Here is a 22,773-nt window from a genome sequence, read left to right as displayed (position 1 = left end):
GGATGTGCTCATCTATGCATTCCCCTCTAGTTACCCTTGATCTTTCTCCTTCCCAGCTAGCATCAGTCAAACCTTGAGCTTCGCTGGCCCCTGGCTCACAGACATACATACACTCATACTCTCCACTGCGCAGCACAAGGGACGTTGCGGTAGCTTTGCATAACGTAGTTTTGTAGTATTTCTCCTACTACTTCAGGATTACACTTTGTTTCTTGTTATAATTACTTTGATTAACATTAAGTGATTTTCTCCTGTTAGGTACACTTCAAAGGATATTTTCATTAAACATAAATAATGGATTTATCATGGAGTCTAAAATCTTCAAATTGTAATTTTGTTTAACTATTGTATACACAGCTGAATACAATATACTACCTAGAAAAAGAATAGTAGAAACGGTGAAATTCTAGCCTCATTGAATTCAATGGCAAAATTCCCAGGTATTTCAGAGTGGTTAGGATTTCACCCACAGTATTTAATATTGCTTCATAAGGGAACTCAAACTTTTAAAAAATATTTTAATTGTTTTGTAGATTTTGCTCAGCTTGTTTGTTGCTGTTATTTTGGACAACTTGGAACTTGATGAAGATCTAAAGAAGCTTAAACAAGTAAGAGTATTTTTCGGGTTCTTTTGGGGGATTTTTTTATGCTGGAAAATATTTGCATCAGAGCGTAATCATGCTCACCAATCCGCTGCTAAAAATGTGGATTTTGTGTACATAATGGCACATTTTCTAATATTCATTTTAGAATGGCTTCATTTCACCTATCATTATTGGTTTTGTTCATATTTCAGATTAGTTCATCCATTTAACTAAATAGTTATTAAGATCAAGGGCCTAATCCTGCTCCGATCTGAGATCAGTGACAAAACTTGTTGGAGGATTAGGGCTGGAATGGAGAACTATTTTATCAATGGCTTTTTAATCTCTGAAATAGTGGAAAAAATACTATGTTTCACAAATTAGTGTAGAATCATCCTTTCACATATTAAAAAAAAAAAAGTAACTAGGGTGACCAGGTGTCCTGATTTTATAGGGACGGTCCCAATTTTGGGGTCTTTTTCTTATATAGGCTCCTATTACCCCCCCACCTCCCATCCCAGTTTTTCACACTTGCTGTCTGGTCACCCTAAGGTTAACTAACCTGCTTAGATTATTTACATTGAAATCCTAAATTAGGGCTGGTGTGCCAAATTAACTCTTATTAATGCCCTTCATATGGATTGCTCTTTTTTGGTTTGGGGACTAAAGTAATTCATTGTTCCATTTATTTTGTATGTGATTGTTTACTAAAAGCTGTTGACTGGCCTAAGGATGGCTGTGGGCTCAAAGGTGATTAATGGGCTATTCTTCCTTTGTACCTGATTTTTTTTTTTTCAAGAATATTTTCAGAGACATCTCTATCACTTTGTGGCACCTGCAAACAATAGTATTACAGAAATACTTGATGCTCTTTAGCAGACTTCTATAAGCATTGCTTACTGATGAGCCAATATTCTGCCTCAGCTATGTATTGCAAGGCTGAACTAAGTTGTTTCTGACAATATGCCCAGTGCACGGGGAACTCTTTACTGGCACTAACAAATCTAAAAACTCAGCTTGAATAGGAGTATTCATAAGCTTAAAGTTATTTGTATGCTTAAAACCCTTGCTGAATAGGGGCCTACATCAGATAATCTTGGGAATATAGTAGAGCAACACAGATTATGCATTTTGCCTCTCACAAGTCCATAAAAGCTAAAATGACCTGAAATAAAAATGACTTAGGAGTGTAGGAAGCAAGTTACCCATTACTAAAGTTTTACAGGAAGTTTTTAAAAAGTGCATAAGGCCCAGGTTTTTAAAGGTATCCAGGAATTGCTCAGTTCTGGCTATATCCACACTATGAACTAGGAACGTGATTCCTCTGCTCGTGTACACATACTTGCACTGGCACTCAGTGACCTAGCACGAATATAAATAGCAGCATAGCTGCGGTAACATGGATCACGGCTGCAGAGGCACATCTGAGCTGTGCCATGCACAAACCTACCTGAAAGTGGTGGGTACATACTCATCATGGTTCAGCTGTGCCTCCATGCCACTATCCATGATAGTGCAGCTACAGTGCTTCTTATACTTGTGCTAGCTTCATGAGAATTAGTGCGAGTACGTGTACACCAGCAGGGGAATCGCACCCCTAGCTTATAGCACAGACATGGGCTCGTCTGACAGGCATTGTAATACTGAGGTTATAAGTCTCATTGAAAGGCAGTAGGACTTAGGCTTTTAAATCATGAAGGTGTTTTTGAAAATATTACTACTAGTCACAAGGCTATGGTACGAGCTTTTAATGTTTTTCTGTATTTAAAACAACCACCTTTTTTACAGACAATTGCTCAGTGATGTTAAAATTCTTCCCTTCATATATTTTACACAAGTAATATATGTAGTCTTTTCTGCTTAAAGAAATATTTACAGTGAAAACAGTTAAAAATGTCTTTGAAATTAATAATTGTGCAACCAATTAAAGGACTCAAGGAGAAAAGATTTCCCTTGAGGTAAATGTGATGGCATCCCAGGCTCGGTGCTGATAAAGCTGTACACTATTATTCTGAATTATTGGTTTTCTTATCACAGAAGATAATTCAGTGACATTTTGGCTTCTCCGTTATAAACCGATCATGAGAAGGAGGAAAAGATTGTGGGGTAATTGTTTTAATTGGGAGCATATCTGTAATGAAAATGGTTCTGTATCATTACATAGAAAAAATATATTTCTCTGTGTTTAATTAAAAGCTCAATGAAATGCCAAGAAATGATGCAAGCAACAGACCAGCTAACTTACAAGTCACTGATTCTCTAGAAATGTCCTGTATACCAGATAAAAATACATCACCCTTTAGAAAATCCACAGGCCTGTTTTGGGGTGGACGTGTGTCTGCTTTGGGTTTTTGGTTTTGTTTTTTCATTTTCTGCTCCTGGGGGAATTCTCCACCAAAAAAATTCTATGCACAGTATAGTAAAATTCTGAAAATTTTACTATGTATACAATTTTACTATATATGCCATACTATATAATCACGCCAGTTTCAATTGTTTTGGTATTTTATTTCAAAATACCCATCAGCAAATATGTCTGTAACAATACAGACACACACACAATTTTCCCCAGGAATAGAGAGTTAAAGAAACCCCCATGACAACCCAGTTCATGTTTCTCTGCCCCTCCCCCACACCCCAGCCCAACAGGTGGAGGGCAGATACTCACACTCCCCACCTCCCCAACAGAGGCAAGCTGCAGGCCCCTCCCTCTCAGCCCAGACACTCACATCTCCTACCCATCAGAGACCAGCTGCGTGGCCCCCCTGGCCCAGACACACAAACCCAGAGCCCAGCCATGCCCCCCCCCCCCACCTTCCAGCCCAGACACTCACACTCTCTACCCCCTAGAGCTCAGGTATCCAGAGGGAGAAACCACCTGATGCTCATACCAGGCTTACACAGAGTTTCCTACATGCTGCCCTCTCCTGCCCTCAGGGCATGCTGGGAACTGCAGCTGCTGGGAACCTCCAGTTCCCTCCCCATGGCCTTGTCTTCTGTTTGTGAGCTGGGCTCTGCCGGGTCCAGCGACCTCTAGCGGCAACCAATATCTCTGCAGCCCACTCCTGTGGGGAAAAAGGGGAAATTCTGTGCGCACGTAAATTTCTGCAAAATTCCCACGGGAGTAATATTCTGATTATAATAGCTGGAAAGATTGAGGCACAGGGCGTTTTCTGACAATGAGTCACTAACCGGGAGTAGCACCTTAAGGCCAGAAATTCTACCTAACTACTCATTCTCTCTAGAAACTCACCTGCATCTTCCTCCTTATTTTCTTAATTACATATACTTGTATTTATATTGGGGATAATATTACATACCTATCAGGTTACTGGGGAGTCTAATCAGTTAGTATGTACAACAAACTCTGTAAATGTAAAATGATATGTAAATGCTAAGTATTTTTGTTGGTTCAGTAAATATATGTATTGTATTTAAAAAGCTACATTAAGAGAACACTGTTAACAGTAGAAAATCAAGCACTGAAAAGTTAGGAAATGCCAAAACTAAAGTTGTGTATACACATTATGAGGCATGCTTTAATTACATAGTATTTTTCTGAAGATCCATGCCTCATTCAGTACTAAGAATGGATAATGCATGCTCAGTGAGCAGCTGTTCACTATTTTGTTTGCTCCTTGTTATTCAGTGGGTGGCACCAGGCCATGTTTGTTCCATATTCATCAAATCCTGCTCTGAAGACTGAATTATTTTCTTTGTGAGCTTTTCTATTGTGTTCATCACTACAATATCTGGGTGCTACACACATACGAATTAATTTATTTTCACAATATCCCTGTGAGATAAGAGTATTATCCCCATTTTACAGATGAAAAACTGATGCAGAGAAACTAAAGTCAAAAGTATCCACTAACTTTAGGTGCCCCATCTGAGAATCTAGGACCTGATTTTTCAGAGTACTTAGCATTATATAGTACAGTATATGGTGAAAGCACAACTCCCATTGACTTTAGTTGCAGCTGTGAGCGCTCAGCACTTCTGCAAATTGGGCACCCAGAAAATGAAATATACAGTTAGTAACCACTTATGGAAAAAATTGATTTAAGTGACTTGCCCAGCATCAAAAAGGAACGTAGTGGCAGAGGCAACAAAATGATTCTGTTGTTAAGGGCAGCATTCAGTTGCTTTAACCTGGAGATTGTCCCTTCTCTTCCTGCAGTCCCCTGCCTCATTCACTATACACCCTCCAACTTCTGCCACAAATGAAGTGGGTGTCATTCACATACGTCTTCACTATACAGACACAATTCATTCCCAGAGCAGACCCATCCCATGCACTGGGGGCTGGGGACCTGGGGTCCTGTGGAAAAATATCATTGGGATCATGTAATTCAAGGCTGTATCATGTATGCACAAGGGGGACTATAATGGGGCACAAGCAGTACCCGTCCGGTTCAGCCCTTCTCCCCCTCTACTCAGGGACACTTCAGGCTGGTGCAATGCCTGTACTCTTTATTTGTGATCAAGTCCATACCACCAGTTTCCAACTGTATACAGGCTTTTTACAACAGCTTGGCCTACCACAGGCCTAGTCAGCAACAAACTAGGGCTCCCACCTCCCTCTGAGTCTCGTCTCGTGTCGTGTCATCTTGTCTCACCTCCTGGTCTCCACCCCCCCCCCTTTGCTCTCACTTCTTCCCAGCCTTATAGCTCCTGCTAACGAGGCTGGCAGGTGTGGTCAGTTACCAGGCAAGCATCAGGCTATCTACCCAGCCCCAATCCAGTGGGGCTGGAATGGCAGGAGCTGCTTAAGGCCTCTCTAGCAGCACCCTGCCTCAGGGACAAAGTAAGGTTACACAGGAATTCTAAGTCTGGCATTTACTAACTTTTCAGTACCTGGCTTTCCTACTTTAATGCTCATTTAACATAGTTTTGTTGTGTGTAACTTCCTAGCTTTTAAAAAAGCAAACTGAAAAGATCATCAATTGTATGTTTTCATGTTGACACCAACCTGGGTCATCAACAGGGTTAGAATCCTTATATCCAACATGCAGACTTTTGCCACTTGAGCTAATGGAATCACTGATGGCAGTGGTAGTTTGTCATCCTCTATATGGACAAGCCCTAGAGGGGGATGCTAGAGGTGATAAGGATGATGAAACCGCTTTGCCAGTGGGTTTCAGGGATATTTACAGATAGCAAAAGAATGCTGAGACATGGGAATCTTGGGTTCCATTCCAGATTCTGGAGGGGAGCGTGCTCTAGTGGACACAGACTCTTCTGTCCATTGTCCTCAAGCTTAATCTCTTCTGCCCCATCTCCTCCAACCTGTTCCTATCCTGTATCTTCCCCACCTCTGGTTCAGCATCTCAGTCCCATGTCCATTCCTCAGGATTCTCATTCCATATTCAGTCTCCTTACACAGCAAGTCCTAGTCTCCCCAACTTCAGACTCCCCATCCCAGTCACCCCTCACTCTTCTCTTTTTCTCCATCCATTCTCTGGCTCATTGTCCCCAGTCTCCTTGTCCAGAGAGTCTCAGTTCTCCCTCTCAGTTCCTTGTCAGCTCTGTGTCTCCCACAGCCTCCAGTTACTTCAACACCCATCTTACCTATCTCTACTGGGTCTTAACCACCTCGCCCCCACCCAGGGCTCCTCCTCCAATGCCTCTCCCACCACCACCATGTGGTTCCTTGTCCCAGTCCCTTTGCCCAGCCAATCCCAGTTCTTTCCCTGCTCTTATGTAACCTGACTTCTCATAAGACCTGTCTCCCTTCCCAAGTTCCCAGTATCAGTCTCCATGCCTAGCCTGTCCCACTCTGTCCTCCATCTTCTTGTCTGATCTCAATATCCCCACCACCCACTGGCTCCCAGTCACAGTCTCCTCTGCTGCCTGTCTTATCTTAGTCCTCCCTATTCTCACTCATAACTTCCTCTCCTCCACCATCAACTTCCCAGTCTCCCCTCTGCCTTCTTGTCCCAATCTTCTTCTCCTGCCCTCCAGTGACTGGCTCTTGTCCTCACTGCAGTCAATTCAGATGTCTTCTTCCTCCCCCCCTTGCCTCAGAACAGCAAGGGGAGACGGGTTCATAGAAGATTAGGGTTGGAAGAGACCTCAGATGTTAGTCTAGTTCAATCCCCTGCTCAAAGCAGGACCAACATTAACTAAATCATCGCAGCCAGGGCTTTGTCAAGCCGGGCCTTAAAAACCTCTAAGGATGGAGCTTCCACCACCTCCCCTGGTAACCCATTCCAGTGCTTCACCACCCTTCTAATGAAATAGTGTTTTCTAATATCCAACCTAGACCTCCCTCACTTCAACTTGAGACCATTGCTCCTTGTTCTGTCATCTGCCACCACTGAACTGCTGACCCCTGCACTGGAGCATCTCTAAATAGGATCACCAGGAAGGGTTTTTTTGTTTTCTTTTGTTTTGTTTTTTAAACATGGGCAAAATGTTAATGTTTCCCTAGCCTCGTTCCCAGAAATGGCTGAACAATTTTATCTGAAATTTTGCAAGAAAAAAAAAAGGAGGGGGCAGACACCTAACAGGGAAAACCCAGCCAGTCTCTCTAGCAATATTGAGTATCTGCAGAGCACTCATAGGTCAGAAGGGACCAATATGATCATCTAGTCTGACCTCCTGCACAAGGCAGGCCACAGAACCCCACCCATCCAATTTTATAACAACCCCTAACCCAGGACCGAGTTATTGAAATCCTCAAAATTGGTTTGAAGACTCATTGGATGGATTAAGAATTGACCAACTCACTGATCTCAAAATAGTTGTCAATGGGGAATCATCATTGAATGGGGTTGTTTCTAGAGGAGTTCTGCAGGGATCAGAACTAGGCCCAATGCTATTCAATATTTCCCGAAGGAAATACAAAATCACAGCTGATAAAATTTTCATATGATACAAAGAGGTGGAGTGACAAATAATGAGGACAGGGCAGTCATACAGAGTGGTCTGGGTTGCTTGATAGGCTGGGCCCATTCAAACAAAATGCTTTTTCATACAGCCAAGTGCAAAGTTATACGCCAAGGAACAAGGAATGCAGGCCATAGCTATAGAATGAGGTTCTGTAACTCAGAAAGCAGTGACTCTGAAAATTACTTAGAGGTGAAAGAGAACAAGCAACTCAACATGAGTTTCCAGTGCAATGCTGCGGCAAAAGAATTGTAATGGGATTCTTGGATATATAAACGGGCATAGTGAGTAGAAGTAAGGAGGTGATTTTACCTCAGGGTATGGTATTGGTGAGACTGATACTGGAATACTGCATACAGTTCTGGTGTCAACAGTTTGAAAAAGAAGTTGAAAAATTGGAGAGCGTGTAGAAAACAGCCATAAAAATCATTTGAAGGCTGGAGAAAATGCAGTGGAAGATTTAGGGCTCAATACATTTAGCATATCAAAAAGAATATTGAGAGGTCACTTGATTACATTGTACAAATGTTCACAAGGAGAAAATTCCACATACTAAAGGGCTCTTAAATGTAGCAGAGAGAGGCATAAAATGAACCAATGTCTGGAAGCTGAAGCCAGACAAATTCAAACTAGAAATTAGGCACAATTTGTTAACAGTGAGAGTGATTAACCATTTGGAAAAAACTACCAAGGGAAATGGTAGATTCTGCATTTCTTGGAGTATTAAAATCAGTATTGCATGCATTTCTTGAAGATATGATTATGTCAGACACAAACGATGCTTCAATTTGGGTTCAATACAGGGATAAATGGGTGAAATTTAGTAGCCTGTGATATATAGGAGTTCAGACTTGATAATCTAATGCTCCCTCCTGACCTCACGCTCTATGAATCTATGAAAATTTCTGTTCAAATGATTCAAGTTTGACTAACTATAAGCAACTGAAAACAGAGTCTTATAATGGGAAGTGTTAGGGAACCTTAATAATTGGTGGAGCTACCAGCACTCACTATAATATATCCTTTCTATTTTACCCTTCAGATATTTGAAGGCTTATCTCTTATCTTTCTCTTTACAATGCCTACTTTCCTATGACTTTTTTGTAGCACCTATCTAAGCTCAGGTATTTTAAATCCACAAAGTGTTTCCGTAACAGACTTCATGGTTTTATTCTGTTCTCCCAGGTTCCATGTACTCTTCTAGGGTTTCTTTGGTTTTTTTTTAAATTTCTTCCCTTTTAATGTATGTCATTGTTTTCTACTCCTATATTACAGCTTCTGGTCACAATCTGATCAGGCTTGCCTTGTGGGAAGGAATGGAAAATAAATGTATAACTTAAATTTAAGAAAAATATTCATCTTATATATGTAGAGATAGTAAAATCAAGCATGTTAGTTTAAGAGTACATCTGACTCAGGCTCATGGGGCTGTTTAATTGCAGTGTAGACATTCAGAATCAGGCTGCAGCCCAAGTTCTAGGACCCTCTCAGGTTCCTAGAGCCTGGGCTCCAGCCCATGCCCAAATGTCTGCACCACAATTAAACAGCCCCTTAGCCCAAGCCCTGCCAGCTTGAGTTAGCTGGCATGAGCCAGCTGCAGGTTTTTAATTTCAGTACAGACATACCCTGAGTGTCTCAACCATTCAATAGCTGAGGGAAGAGCATTGTACAAGTCCATGAGTTAACCTGGCAGCTCTTGCAAATAGGTGCAGCCTGCAAGTATGTGGCCTACAGCTTCCAACTGGCCACAGCAGCAGTCATGGGTGGTCACGAAGTCATGGGTGGTCATTAGCAGAACATCTGATCACATCTGAAGTGATTAAGCTTTAGCCAAAGAAGGCATGGAAAGTCAAAACCAGGGATCTCTCATGAGATAGGCATTGGCTACATTTGAAGCTTGTTCTTGATACCTGGTATGCCATCTGAAAGCAATACTGAGGTTCTGTAGGGGAACAGTCCAAGCAAGCTGCCTTGAGCTAAGCCTGTGTGTTGGTGGATTAACCACATCTTTAAACAGGTGGTTGTGGCATGTCTTTACTTTAAGGAGCAAATTCTGCAAGGTGACTTATTGCCTGCTGTCTGGAGGGGCAATGTTGGACAGGACTGGCAGCCAGGCCAGATCAGTCAGTCTCACAATGTCAGTTATTATATGTATGGTTTCGTTTAGCTGAATATCTGCTAAGTGCTGAAAACAGTTGAGCCACACTAGGAAATCATCTTCATTCTGTCTGACATAGGTTATGACTACACTACAATCTAGGGGTGTAATTCCCCTGCTTATGGTCAAATTCTTGTGAATGTTTTCTATGGTTACCTCTTTTTCAAATTGTTGATCCACAAGACTGCACTGTGATCCCTTGATGCTGGAAATAGAGATTTTTTTCTAGGTACTTTCCACTTCTGCAAACACCTAGCAGTCAGAACTAAAGACAACTCCTTTTGCTAGCATTTTATTTTGCTTATGGTGACAACCTTTGTTCCTCTGCCACAGGTAAGGTCTGAAAAACATGTTTCTTCATACTTCTTTTTAAGGGGTTTAGGGCCTGATCCTGCTCCCACTGAAGACTTTGGCAAAATGCCCATTGAGTTCATTGGAGCAGGATCAAGCTTTTGCAGTTCAGAATCTTTGCAAGAAAAGACAACGAAACACAATTTAACAAGAAACTAGTGGCATTTTAGTAGTGCATTGGTAGCATCTCACTCTGAAGGTAAGAAGGGAAACATCTCTGAGTTTTTGAACTGGTAACGGGAGAAACGCTGCAGATAAAATCCAGTTTAACAGTGTTAGGATACCGTCAAAAATGGGGGGGGGGAGAATGTGGAAATATGGAAAGAGGGTATTTGGTATTTTAAACCAGGGTCGTCTTGCAGTTGATTAGACTCTATACTTTTCTGTTGTAAATTTGAACAATTGGAATAATTAGCAAAAAAAGGACAGCAAACTTTTAAAAACCTTGAATGTATGTTTTGCTTTTCAATTTTTTCTTTTGCATTTGTTTCCATTTCCCTCCCCAATTTTATTGCTAAGGAAACAGAGCAAATAACCATGTATTTCTCACTACACATTTATCATTGAGCCTGCGTTGCTCTCCACAGTACTAAAGATTGGAGACCGCTGATTTACAGGGGCAGGGATAGCTCAATGTTTGAGCATTGGCCTGCTAAACCCAAGGTTGTGAGTTCCCTCCTTAAGGGGGCAATTTGGGGAAAAATCTGTCTGGGGATTGGTCCTGCTCTGAGCAGAGGGTTGGACTAGATGAGCTCCTGAGGTCTCTCCCAGCCCTGATACTCTATGATCATCATATTACATAAAGACAGAGTATTTGGTAATTTCTGAACATTGTGCACAAGGGCCATTTCTGGCATAAATATTCTATAGGTGGATTTGAAAATATACCCCTTCGTGCAAGTGAGTAAGTCAGTAAAAAGTTGCTAAATTGTCTAGAAATAAAACAATTTAAACTCTCAAGAAACTGTAGTGCATTCTTGGACACTATTTTTCTAAGCAGGAAAATTAATTCAGAGAAGAGATTCAGGTGATATATCAAGTGTAGTTAAATATTGGGAATACCCTGCATGGTGCTGACCACCCTCAGTTCCTTCTGATATTTGTAGTAGTCAAGGGTGTTCAACACCTTTCAGAACTGGGAAATGTTAATGCAAAAGCAACATTTCCTTCATCTGAAAGTCAGACAATTCAACACTATGATTTTGTAGAAGCCTTAATTCAGCCCTCCTGCTAACAGTAGTATTTTGTTTTATTTGAATGTGGTTCAGTCAGAGAATGCAGAATCTGTAGCCTCTACCTTAGATTCATATGCTTATTCATTATCAAATGATTATTTGTAAATGCAGTTAGAAAAAATTATTTTAATCTTCTTGCCTCTTCAGACCTGGCTGAGAGCAGTTAATTTCATGCTTTTGAACAAGAAAAAAAATCTCCAAAGAGCAGTACACTTTGTGCAGTAAAACAAATGCAGAGTGAGATTATTTTTAATTAAGAAAGATAGCGCACATTTTCAGACACAGAAGAAAAATGTTATAATTCCAGGAAAAAAAAGTATGCCAGCCCTGGTCCACCAGCATTGAGATGTGGGAAGACAAGTGAGCTAAATTTTGGGAGAAATGGGCATCACACAGCACCACAGGCAGGTGTATGGTAGGGTCGTGAAGGCAGCTGTTTTTGGCAGATCAAAGGAACCTTGCACTGTCAGCCCTGAATTCATTGCAGGCACATTTTTGTGCTCAGACTCTAGTGGTAGCTTTGATCCTAACAGATAATGATCCAAGTAATTACCTTTCTGCAGAATGAACTGTGCATGTTGCTCCACATTCTAAATAACAGTTTGGGTGTGTAGTATACACATATATGTGTAAATATATATGATTTGTTAATCATTGTTGGTACATCCATTTTTAGGTTCTGAGTAATTTAAAAGAGAGTCATAAGGATTTCAATCTCTTGTTCCTTTCACTGTATTCTCCATCTTTCTCTCCTCACCCGTCTCCAGTGCAGATCCCACTTTTCTGCTAATTCCTCTAGTCTTCTCTGTGCGTGACTACTCCACTCATTCAGCCCCACTTTGACTGACACACACGCACACACAGACACACACACACTGCCCTACAGTCCTTTGTTTACTTTAGCTGTTAGGAGGCCTGGTCAGCATTTGCCAGCCTGGCTGTAGAGAAAGTATGACTGTTCATCCCACCTGTTAAAAGCTTCAGTTGGTACGAAGTGCAACAGTCCATCTGTTTGTTAGAATAGGTTCCATGAACACGTTGACCTGGCGCTGAATTCCCACTGGATGCAGAGTTCAGCTCAAGGGCTCTGTCCTAATATTCAAAGCCACCCCTCAGCTTGGCTGTTGGTACTTGAGAGATTATCACTCCCTCCATGACCTCTCACAACAGCTACATTCCAATGAAAAAAAACCTTGCATCCGGGAGGGGGCTTACAAATGTTGTAGAAGGAACTTTCACGGGAGTTGGACCTAGACTACAGAACTCACTACTGCCAGACATAAGAATGACCAGGCCTCCAATTTATTTAAAACTAAATATAAAACTCATTCCTTTGGCTTAGCTTTCCATAAGTTCTTTCCATTTTTGTCATACATGCGCACGTGCGCGCGCACACACACACACACACACACACACACACACACACTTTTTCTATTTTTAAATACTTGGAAGGTGCTCAGATAGTATTTCTATGGGAGCATAGATGAACAGATGGACAATACAAAGTATGGTCCAACCAACCCTTTGCTTAACCCCCTTCATTAACTAACCTCATTAATGATCTCTACTGATAGGCACTGTATCCTTTACTGAATAAATCCAAGTTTTTTGTTTGCTTTCTTAACTGCTGCTAGATATTAAGCTGATGGATTTGAGTCTCTGTACAGTGTTGCCCTCCAGGTATTCATCTCTTTATCCAAAGCAGTTCTAACAGCAGAGACTAGCTAGAAAACCAGTAAGCTGTGAAAATACATGCTATTTTTATAACTTCTGCTAGACACTCCTGCTGCTGTCTTTTTATGTGATCGTCTAGAGAGTAAATGAAGAAAACACCATGAAATCACAGCATCCTGCTTCTTTTTTCTTTCTTTTCACTGTGAACTTTTGAGAAGAGAGCTTTTAGGTGTTGCTTTTGTCCATGTTTTGGTCAGTAGAACATCAGAATTTTAAAAAGGCTCAAAATTAAATAAACATAGGAGTTAAAAGTTAGCAATCCAAAAATATTACATTTGTTACTTGTTATATCACCGAGATCCCTCAAAGAGAGGTCTTAACTAGGTAAGAGGAAACGAAATGGAAATAACTGTTTAGGGGAGACAAGAGACAACAATCAAAATATGAATTATATCAGCCAAGTCAAGGACCCTGTACTCAAAATAAGGGTGATGTGAGGTGTTGTGCCTCTAAAACATACCTGTTGAATTCAAGCTCAGCTACATTGGAGTAGGCAGAGAAGATGAAGGCTGGAGGTAGGAAAGGCAGAGACCTAAACTGTATGAACTTACACTGCTTTCCTCTTTCTCCTGGGAAGCCCCATTTGGGATGGCCATGAAAAGCCCCTTCTCAGTGTTGCTGATGTAGGAGAATGGGGCCTTTTGAGAAGTATGTAGAGTAATTGAAATGAGCTCTCTGACACAGGACAAAAGTAAAAATTATACCTTAAAGTGAATTCTGAAATGTAAACACCCGGAAGGAAACTGTTAAAGACACAGAGATGGCTGTTAAAAGGCAATGCTTTCTTTGTAAAAATGAAAATACGTTAATCTAGAGTTTTACAGAGATTTTCTTTGTCAAGGTAAACCCTGTTTTTTTTAACAAACATTTTCACATATATTTTTTTACAACCATTTTCATCTGCAGCCTAAATAGCTAGCCAGTGCTCTGTGAACTATCTACAATATTAAGCCTGGATCATTAGTACGAGGACACTTTATTTTGGAGTGCAATGGCTGCCTAGAAAGCAACCCATTTAATAGGCTCTGTTGTGAGAGATTCAGTGGGTTTAGAAGGGGCTAAAGCCCTTAATGTTCCCCTTTTCCCTGTTATGCAAACCAAACCATAAACCACTAGATTTCAACACAAGGTGTAATCATTGCACATGGACACAGCTGACAGCAGCCCTGACCTTTTGTGATCTGATAGCCATTGGTCATCTGAACAAGCAAGTCTGCAATAAGCATAAATTATCTAGCTGTTTTATCAGTCTTAGCAGAAACCACCACCACCAGCATATTGAACATTTAAGAACAGCTGTTGAATAGCCAATCAATTCACAATGCTGTTTATGTTTTATATAAGCCTTTGGGTCTGGCTAGTCACTCAAAGAACTAATATTTTTTCAGAAGAGAAAAAGCAATAAATTTGCTCACTTCATATCTTAGGTCAGTTGCTGATTCATGAAAGAAGACTTAGATGTGCTTAGAGTAAACAGGCTGCAGGCAATAGCTGAAAATATATATTTTTAAAACTCATCCAAAATGCACAGGAAACCAAAACTAGCAATGGTGGTTGTCATTTTCAAGCTCCGGGAAGTGATATCAATAGATCCACATAAAGCTCTTAAAAGGCTCTCACATGTCAGGTTTTCTGCATTTCCTGCAGCACATTAATGTTAGTCTGCAACAAAATGGCAAATGAAATTCAGTGTTGATAAATGCAAAATAATGCACATTGGAAAACATAATCCCAACTATACATATACAGGGATGGAGTCTAAATTAGCTGTTACCACTCAAAAAAGAGATCTCAGAGTCATTGTGGATAGTTCTCTGAAAACATCTACTCGATGTGCAGTGGCCATCAAAAAAGCTAACAGAATGTTGGGAATCATCAAGAATAAGACAGAAAATATTGTATTGCCTCTATATAAATTTGTAGTACGCCCACAACTTGAATACTGCATGCAGATGTGATTGCTCCATCTCAAAAAAGATATATTGGAATTGGAAAAGGTTTATAAAAGAGCAACAATGATTAAGGGAGTGGAACAGCTTCCATATGAGGAAAGATTAAAAAGCCTGGGACTTTTCAGCTTGGAAAACAGACAACTGAGGGGGGATATGAAAGAGGTCTATAAAATCATGACTGGTGAGGAGAAAGTAAATAAGGATGTGTTATTTACTTCTTCTCATAACACAAGAACTAGGGTCACCAAGTGAAATTAATAGGCAGCAGGTTTAAAACAAACAAAGGGAAGTATTTCTTCATACAACGCACAGTCTATCTTTGGAACTCTTTGCCAGAGGATGTTGTGAAGGCCAAGACTATAACAGGGTTTAAAAAAAAAACTAGATAAATTCATGGAGGATAGGTCCATCAATGGCTATTAGCCAGAATGGGTAGGGATGGTTCGCTAGCCTTGGTTTTGCCAGAAGCTGGGAATGGGAAACAGGGGATGGATCGCTTGATGATTACTTGTTCTGTTCATTCCCTCTGAAGCACTTGGGATTGGCTGCTGTTGGAAGACTGGATACTGGGCTAGAATGACCTTTGGTCTGACTCAGTAGGGTCATTCTTACATTCTTATGTTGTTATAGAGTCAGTAAACAAACAGTGAGGGCCAAATTTGCATGAGATATACAGGATGTAAGTAACTGCAGCATAATAAGTCAGTAGCTTAATATTTTGATCCCCAGCTATCTCTTTAAATCTAAAATATAAAACATCACTGAAAATTCTTAGGGTACCATTTTGATTTTACAAGTCTTGTTTTTGGTATAATTTAAATCAGCAGAATAAAATGATTTTCTTATTTATTTCTGTGACAACACATTCTTTCAGTTGATTTGCTGAGGCTGCAGGTGAGTTTAGGATTCCAGTGGTGTTACATGGGTCTAACCAAGAACAGACTTAGCCTCCAGAATTGCAATAAGACTTTCATTTGCATTTATACATGTTTGTTCTGCTTCCTTTCAAAACTTAGATATGCATCTTAGAAAACTTCACAGGTTAGGAGGAGCATTGTGCATGTTCCAAAGAAATGGGGAAAAAATAGAAATAAGGGAGGGGGAAATGATGCATTCTCTTCTCCCAATGATTTCAAATCATGAAAATATTAAGGGTAAAAACCAGGGTCAATTTAATGTCAAAACCTCCACTGACTTCAAAGTCAATGGAGCCAAGATTTCATCCTAGATGTAGGTATAAAACTAACCATCACTTAGTGAGCTTAATCATGACTATTATCTCCTCCTCTCTCACCATCCGCTTGGTGTACAGGTCAGTGTTGAGAACTCAAGATCCCCTGTAAGCTCTTGAAATAATGCTACAAATTGAAGCTCACTGTCCGTCTCAGGAAGTGGGAAGCCATATAATTGTAAAGTAGTGCTCAGCCGTAAAAGTACAGTCATGTCAGATTATTATGGACAGAATGATCAATAAATCTTCCATATAATGGTCAATCACTAGATAAGTTTCCTGAATCACTTTGCCAGCAATCCACACTCATTAACTTTTTATATCGAGTACAAGCTTAGGACAATATACATTGCATAGAAATGTTGACCTATCATTACTTCACTGTCTTCCAGAACTGTCCTCAAAGGGTGAAGGCCCAAAAGAGAGAACATTCTCTCCTCTGTCACCAGTGTTGGCGGGTGTGACTCACAGATCTTGTTCTATTGATTCCTAAATTCAGCTACTCGGCCCCTCTCCTGCTATCCCTTCTCTGCAGAGAATGTGCTTTGTCCTTTTGAAAACTGAAAATATAATTCCATTATTTCCTTCAGACCAGACTTCTTATGTGATCATTGACAAGTCACTCAGGGCCAAATTCTCATTAACAATGAGACCCCTTTACAGGCAGTGTAAAGTGGATTTAGTGTAAAGCGTATATGTCCCAGGATCCCCCTGTCTCTCCCTTACTTTATCCTCCTTTGTGTCTGTCTAAAGCATTTAGAGTAAAGTGACTCTTTACTATGGCCTTGTCTACACTACAGGGGAAAGTTGATTTAAGCTACACAATTTGAGTTACGTTAGTAGCATAACTCAAATCAACGTAGCTTAGATCTACTCACTGCGGGGTCCACACTATGCTATGTTGACAGCAGACACTCTCCTGTCGACTCCCCTTACTCTTCTCGATACAGTGGAGTACTGGAGTTGACGGGAGAGCAATCTGCGGTTGATCTAGCGGGTCTTCACTAGACCAGCTAAATCAACCCCCAGTGCATCGATCACCACAGTGTTGATCCCCCGATAAGTGTTGTGTTTGCAGAGTACTTAGCACAATGAGGTCCTATCTCAGTTTTGGCCTCTAAGCACTACAATACTTAATACAAACAATACTTAATAAATTATAATGGGGACCTTTACTGGGGCACAAGAGAGGAGAGGCCCTCATCCTTATACAACTGCTTAGCAGCCGGTCACAATATGGACCGTAATCAGTAAAGTATATGAGAAAAAATGTGCAAATTAAATTATGCTCTCTTTTAGCCAGCTCATGCAACTCGTGTTCATATGAGCAGTCAGTTTGAAATCAGTGGGTCAAATTTGGCTCTCAGTTAGTGGGGTTATACTGAATGGACATCTGTGTAGCCTAGTAGAAAGAGGAGGAGGAGTATTACTACCAACCTTTTGCTTTTTAAACACATTTGGTTAATAGTTAGGGGAAAACTTTTACAACGTTTATTTTTCCATCTGCTTTTCTTTTTAAACATAAATAAACTCCCCACTTTGGGCTGAAATCAATATTTTCAGATAAATGTCAACTAAAATAAAGATGCTGACCTACCAGGAAACATTGAATTCATCCTGAAAATGTTTTTGTTTTGTCTATGTTGTCATATTTCTGAATTCATGTCACACTGGGGATGGAGCAATTAGTGGTTAGGAAGCTGAGGCTCTCAAATCAGAGATGTCTCTGTTAAATGATAAAAATGCTGGCAAAACACTGCCTTAAACCATCCAATCAGTATGATCACCTATCCTGCTTTCCCACACACAGAAGTCTAGATTATCATGCCTGCAAGTTAATTAGTTATTTTGCATATCAAGGACCTGATCCTGCAGACACCCACTAGCATTAGTATTTGCAGGACTAGGCTCTGAGCGTCCAACCTTTAATGAGGAAATCCTGCAGAAATTAAAGCCCATTTGGGGCCCATTCTGTGCTACTGTGGAGAAAAGGAAGCAAGCAGAGTTAGAAAGGAATAAGGGTGTGGCCCCTGCCAGCTACCTATACTATGGATAGCAGTAAGGATGGGACAGAAGCTACATCCCCTCTCTTGCATTTATATAAGGAGCAGACAGGAAAGGAGAAGAATGGGAGCTGCTTTGGCCCCACCTTCAGGCTGGCATGGTGGGGAACATACTCCGTGTAAAATATACGGTGGGTGCAGGATACTTCCCCTTGGAGCAGGGGGAAATCAAGAAGTAGATTGTCACTTTCTGAGGTTCCAATTGGCTCCCGAGGCCATGCATCCCCCATAGCTGAAGCATGTGGCAAAGGCACAATTGACCCCTTAACAAAGTATAAAAGGCTTCATTCTTATTTGTACCTGGGCATATCCTTCTAAATGAGATGTGCCGCTCTATTGTAGTGTTACTTAAAATATTTAACACCTTCCTTTAAAAAAAAGTCTTAATATTTATCATAAATGAAGCACCAAGTACACTCAGAATCAGAATTTTTTACTTTTTCCACCATTGCCTTGAGGTAGTTAAAATGGCTTCAGTGTTCTACATTCCATTCTGCACTAAAAATAACACGTTAGTTCTGGCAGGATGAGGTACCCTCTAGGCTGTAGTATAAGCAATTATGTTTGGGAGCAAAACAGCACCGATCAAAATGTCAGGATGAGCTCTTCTTTTTTCACTTGTTTTTATGTTGTTTGATAAAAAGAGAGCACTGCAACATTCTGAGAATATTTGCAAATGCCTAGATATATTTATCTTTCTGTTGTAGATATCCTTGTATCAAATCCTAAAAGTGTGGTTTTGGTCTGATTTTCAGCCCAACCTCAACTTGGCCTGGTTTTTTCCTCGCAGATCTAAATAACTGATTTGCGGATGTAAAAGTGGAGGCTAGCTTCTATAATTCTAAACAATTTGATTTATATTTCATTTAAAATATGTATGACTTTCCAACCACCCTGATTTTTCGAAAAGGCTGAGCACCCACAGATCCCATTAAACCTTTGAAAATCAGGCCATTTTTATATAAGTGCCTTAATATAGTAATAAAGTTTGAAAAAATATATACACATGCCTGATTGTCATGGTTTTCTTAAGCTATTTTCCAATCTTGACAGCTCCAGCATTGCCAGATATAATTTAACACCTTAATGAGCTTTCTTGTATTAGGTTTTCTCAAACGTAAGTTAGGCATGCCTTAATTTCACATAGCTATTTTATCTATTGTCAGTAGCAAGTAAGGACACCACTGCTCCAGTTCTAGGGGGTCTGACTGAACCCCAGCTGCCTCTTCAGTCCTGGAGTCACTGCTGTGGCAGCCCCGGGGCTGATTACCAGGTACTGCTAGAGCAGCCCTAGGCTGATCTGCAGCCACTGCTCTGGCAGCCCCGGGGAACACTGCCAGCTGTTGGCCTAGTGGCCTGGGGACTGCTGTTCTAACAGCCCAAGGACCACTGCTCCAGCAGCTCTAAGGCTGACCGCTGGCCATTGCTCTGGTGGCCCTGGGGACCACTAGTCTCGTGGCCCTGATGACCGCTGCTCCAGTGGCCCCAGGGTGGACTACTGCTCTGGTGGTTCCAGGGCTGACTTTCAGCAGCCTGGGGGGGTGATCGTCCAAGGAAACACTGCCAGCCACTGCTATGGCAGCCACTGCTCTAGCATCTCTGGGGCTGACTGCCAGCCGCTGCTCTGGTGGTTCTGGGACCACTGCTCCAGCAGTCCTGGGGCCGACCACCAGCCACTACTCCGGTGGCCCCAGCGCTGACAGCTGCTCCAGCCCTGCCACTGCGGAAACAGTCAGGATAGGGTGACCAGGTGTCTGGTTTTCGATGGGAACACCCGGTTGAAAAGGGACCCTGGTGGCTCCGGTTAGCATTTCCAACCTGACCATTAAAAGCCCAGTTGGCGGTGCTGCCTGGCTAAGGCAGCCTAGTCCTTACCTGTCCTGGGGCACCGTGCTGCACCCCAGAAGCAGCCAGCAGGTCCAGCTCCTTGGAGGGCGTCCATGGGGCTCCACGTGCTGTCCGCGCACCAGCTTTCCCAGTCAATGGGAGCTGGGGGGGCGGTGCCTGCAGGCGAGAGCAGCGTGCGCCATGGAGCCTCCTGTCGCACCGCACTCTCCACCCCCTGCCAAGGAGCCAGACCTGTTGGCTGCTTCCAGGATGCAGTGCGGTGCCCCAGGACAGGCAGTCAGCCTGCACTAACCCTACTGTGCTGCTGACCAGGAGCCACCCGACGTAAACCTGCACTCCAACCCCGAGCCCCAACCCATCATCCTCACCCCTTCTGCATCCCGACTCCTTGCCCCAGCCCAGAGCCCCCTCCCACAACCTGAACCCCTCATCCCCAGCCCCACCCCAGAGCTTGCACCCCCAGCCAGAGCCCTCAGCCCCTCCCACACCCCAACTCCCTGCCCTAGCCTGGAGTCTCTTTCCTGCATGCTGAACCCCTTATTTCTGGCCCCACTCCAGAACCTGGAACCATTTAGAGCCCCCCCTGCACCCCAACCACCTGTCCCAGCCCTATGGAAGTGAGTGAGCGTGGGGGAAAGCGAGCCACTGAGGGAGGGGAAATGTAGTGAGCAGGGAGCAGGGCCACGGGGAAGAGGCAAGGGCCTAGGATGGGGCCTCGGGGAAGGGGAGGGCTAAGGTGTTCAGTTTTGTGCAATTAGAAAGTTGGCAACCCTGAGTCACAGAGGTCCCAGAAAGTCGTGGAATCTGTGACCTGCATGTCAGAATCGTACTCTTACAAATGACTAAAACACAGTGCATCCAAATGGATGAATCCTCAGCCCCCAATGTATTATCTAGCCCCAGGCCACCTGCATAGAAAGTCCAAAGCAGCTATTTCTTCAATATAAGCTGAAATAGATGCAGCCTCATGTTCCCTATGCAACTCTTTTTTCCCTATGATGCTTTTGGAGCAGAGAACACTGGAGAGCAGATCTTGGTCACCCTGGTAGGTCAAAAATAAAAAAGTCTTCCTAATAAAAGCTCCAATGAAGGTCTATTGATAAATCTGTTTTTCCCAATGGACTATAGGGATGATAGTATCTATCTGGCATGCTGTTTTACAGATAGTATAAGAATTAAAATCTAGTAACCTAATTTACTGTTTGATACATATTTACTTTTTGTGAATGCTTTTTGCTGCATTTAAAATATAAATATCTTATTGGAAAGAGCATTTCAGTGTGAGCACAGTTAAACATATATTTTTTTCCGGTTCAGTAGCTTTTCCATTATATAAGGTGTGTAATGTTGGAAATTTAGTAGCTGAAATGCACACCAATACATTTTAAGAGAGGATAAAAGATTTTCATTGAAACAACAGCTATATTTTGTTGAATTTAAATTAACAGCAGTCAAATTGGAGTCCTTATTTTCAGAGAGCTTGTTCAAAAGAAATTTGAAAATAAGATTACCTGGAGATTTCCAGATGACTATGTTTCTGTTTAAAGCATTGTAGGTATTGGGGGAGAGGAAGTGTCTAATGTTAAACGCTAGTAGATTCTTAAAGGCAAGGGAATGTAATGCAATTTCCTTCATTGAAGTGAAGTATACAGTTCATATTTTTATCATTACGAAGATGCTTTTATGACTCAATAACCCTTGCATGGAAGCAAAAACAATTAAGTTGCTTATCCCAAGTGAATGAAAAGAATCTGTCTTCACTTACACATGAAAAAGCTATTAATTCATAGAAAACATGAGCAATATAATAAAAAACAAGGTACAGGTATTATTGCAGTCCAGAAAGCAACTGTTGGTTGATTTTTTTTTAATTCAGCAATTTGTGGAGATTCTATGTGACTATATACTCTGAAATGCTTTAGAAAACATATTCCATGGGAACTCACTGAACTTAAAAATGTATTTTATCTGTATCATTACTTTTTCAATATTATTTGTAAGAGTCAATTACAATTTCCATTGTAAACTAGAAGTGGATCTGTTGGTGTCACTTTTAGCCTATTCTTCACGCTCCAGCCCAATAAACAAACGTTTGCTTTCTGTTCCATGACATGATCCAACTCAAGCTACTCCATGTCATTTATTTCATATACACTACATCGTGGTGTCAGTGTGAAGCAGGAATAGCATCTCTTGTCTTAAACATTGTAGAGTCATAACTCAAAGATCCCTTAATAAGCACTCGGACTGAACTGATACCTCATGTCAGATAGAGTAATAGAACACAAACTCTTCTGATTTTCCTAATGTTTTCCCATGCAACAGAAGGTCCAAATTTTGGGACAGATTTGGAACTAATGGTATATATGTTCTTTTAGTGACGTTGTCGTAGGAATGTTATCAGTTTATCCAAAACAGAGCATGTCAGCTGGAAAAGATTTTGAGTGTTTGAATGGCAAAAAATATCAGAGGGGTAGCCATGTTAGTCTGGATCTCTAAAAGCAGCAAAGAATCATGTGGCACCTTATAGACTAACAGACGTTTTGGAGCATGAGCTTTCGTGGATGAATACCCACTTCGTCAGATGCATGTCATCTGACGAAGTGGATATTCACCTACGAAAGCTCATGCTCCAAAACGTCTGTTAGTCTATAAGGTGCCACAGGATTCTTTGCTGCTTTTACTGAATGGCGAAGATTATCTAGCCAAGACATTGTGCTCCATCT

The 22,773-nt window shown here is 41.4% G+C and overlaps 1 protein-coding gene across 1 annotated transcript in view; it reads left to right on the top strand.

The window, feature by feature from the left end:
• Positions 1-22,773, top strand: part of NALCN (sodium leak channel, non-selective) — a 335,712-nt gene that overhangs the window by 215,383 nt on the left and 97,556 nt on the right. The window contains 1 exon segment of the mRNA XM_030568085.1: positions 534-608. Within this exon segment, the coding sequence (XP_030423945.1) occupies positions 534-608 (75 nt within the window).

The sequence above is a fragment of the Gopherus evgoodei genome, chromosome 1 (genome assembly GCF_007399415.2).
Source record: "Gopherus evgoodei ecotype Sinaloan lineage chromosome 1, rGopEvg1_v1.p, whole genome shotgun sequence".
Classification (NCBI taxonomy): Eukaryota; Metazoa; Chordata; order Testudines; family Testudinidae; genus Gopherus; species Gopherus evgoodei.
The sequence above is the reverse complement of the archived record's forward strand: the minus strand, read 5'-3'. Positions and strand labels throughout refer to the sequence as shown.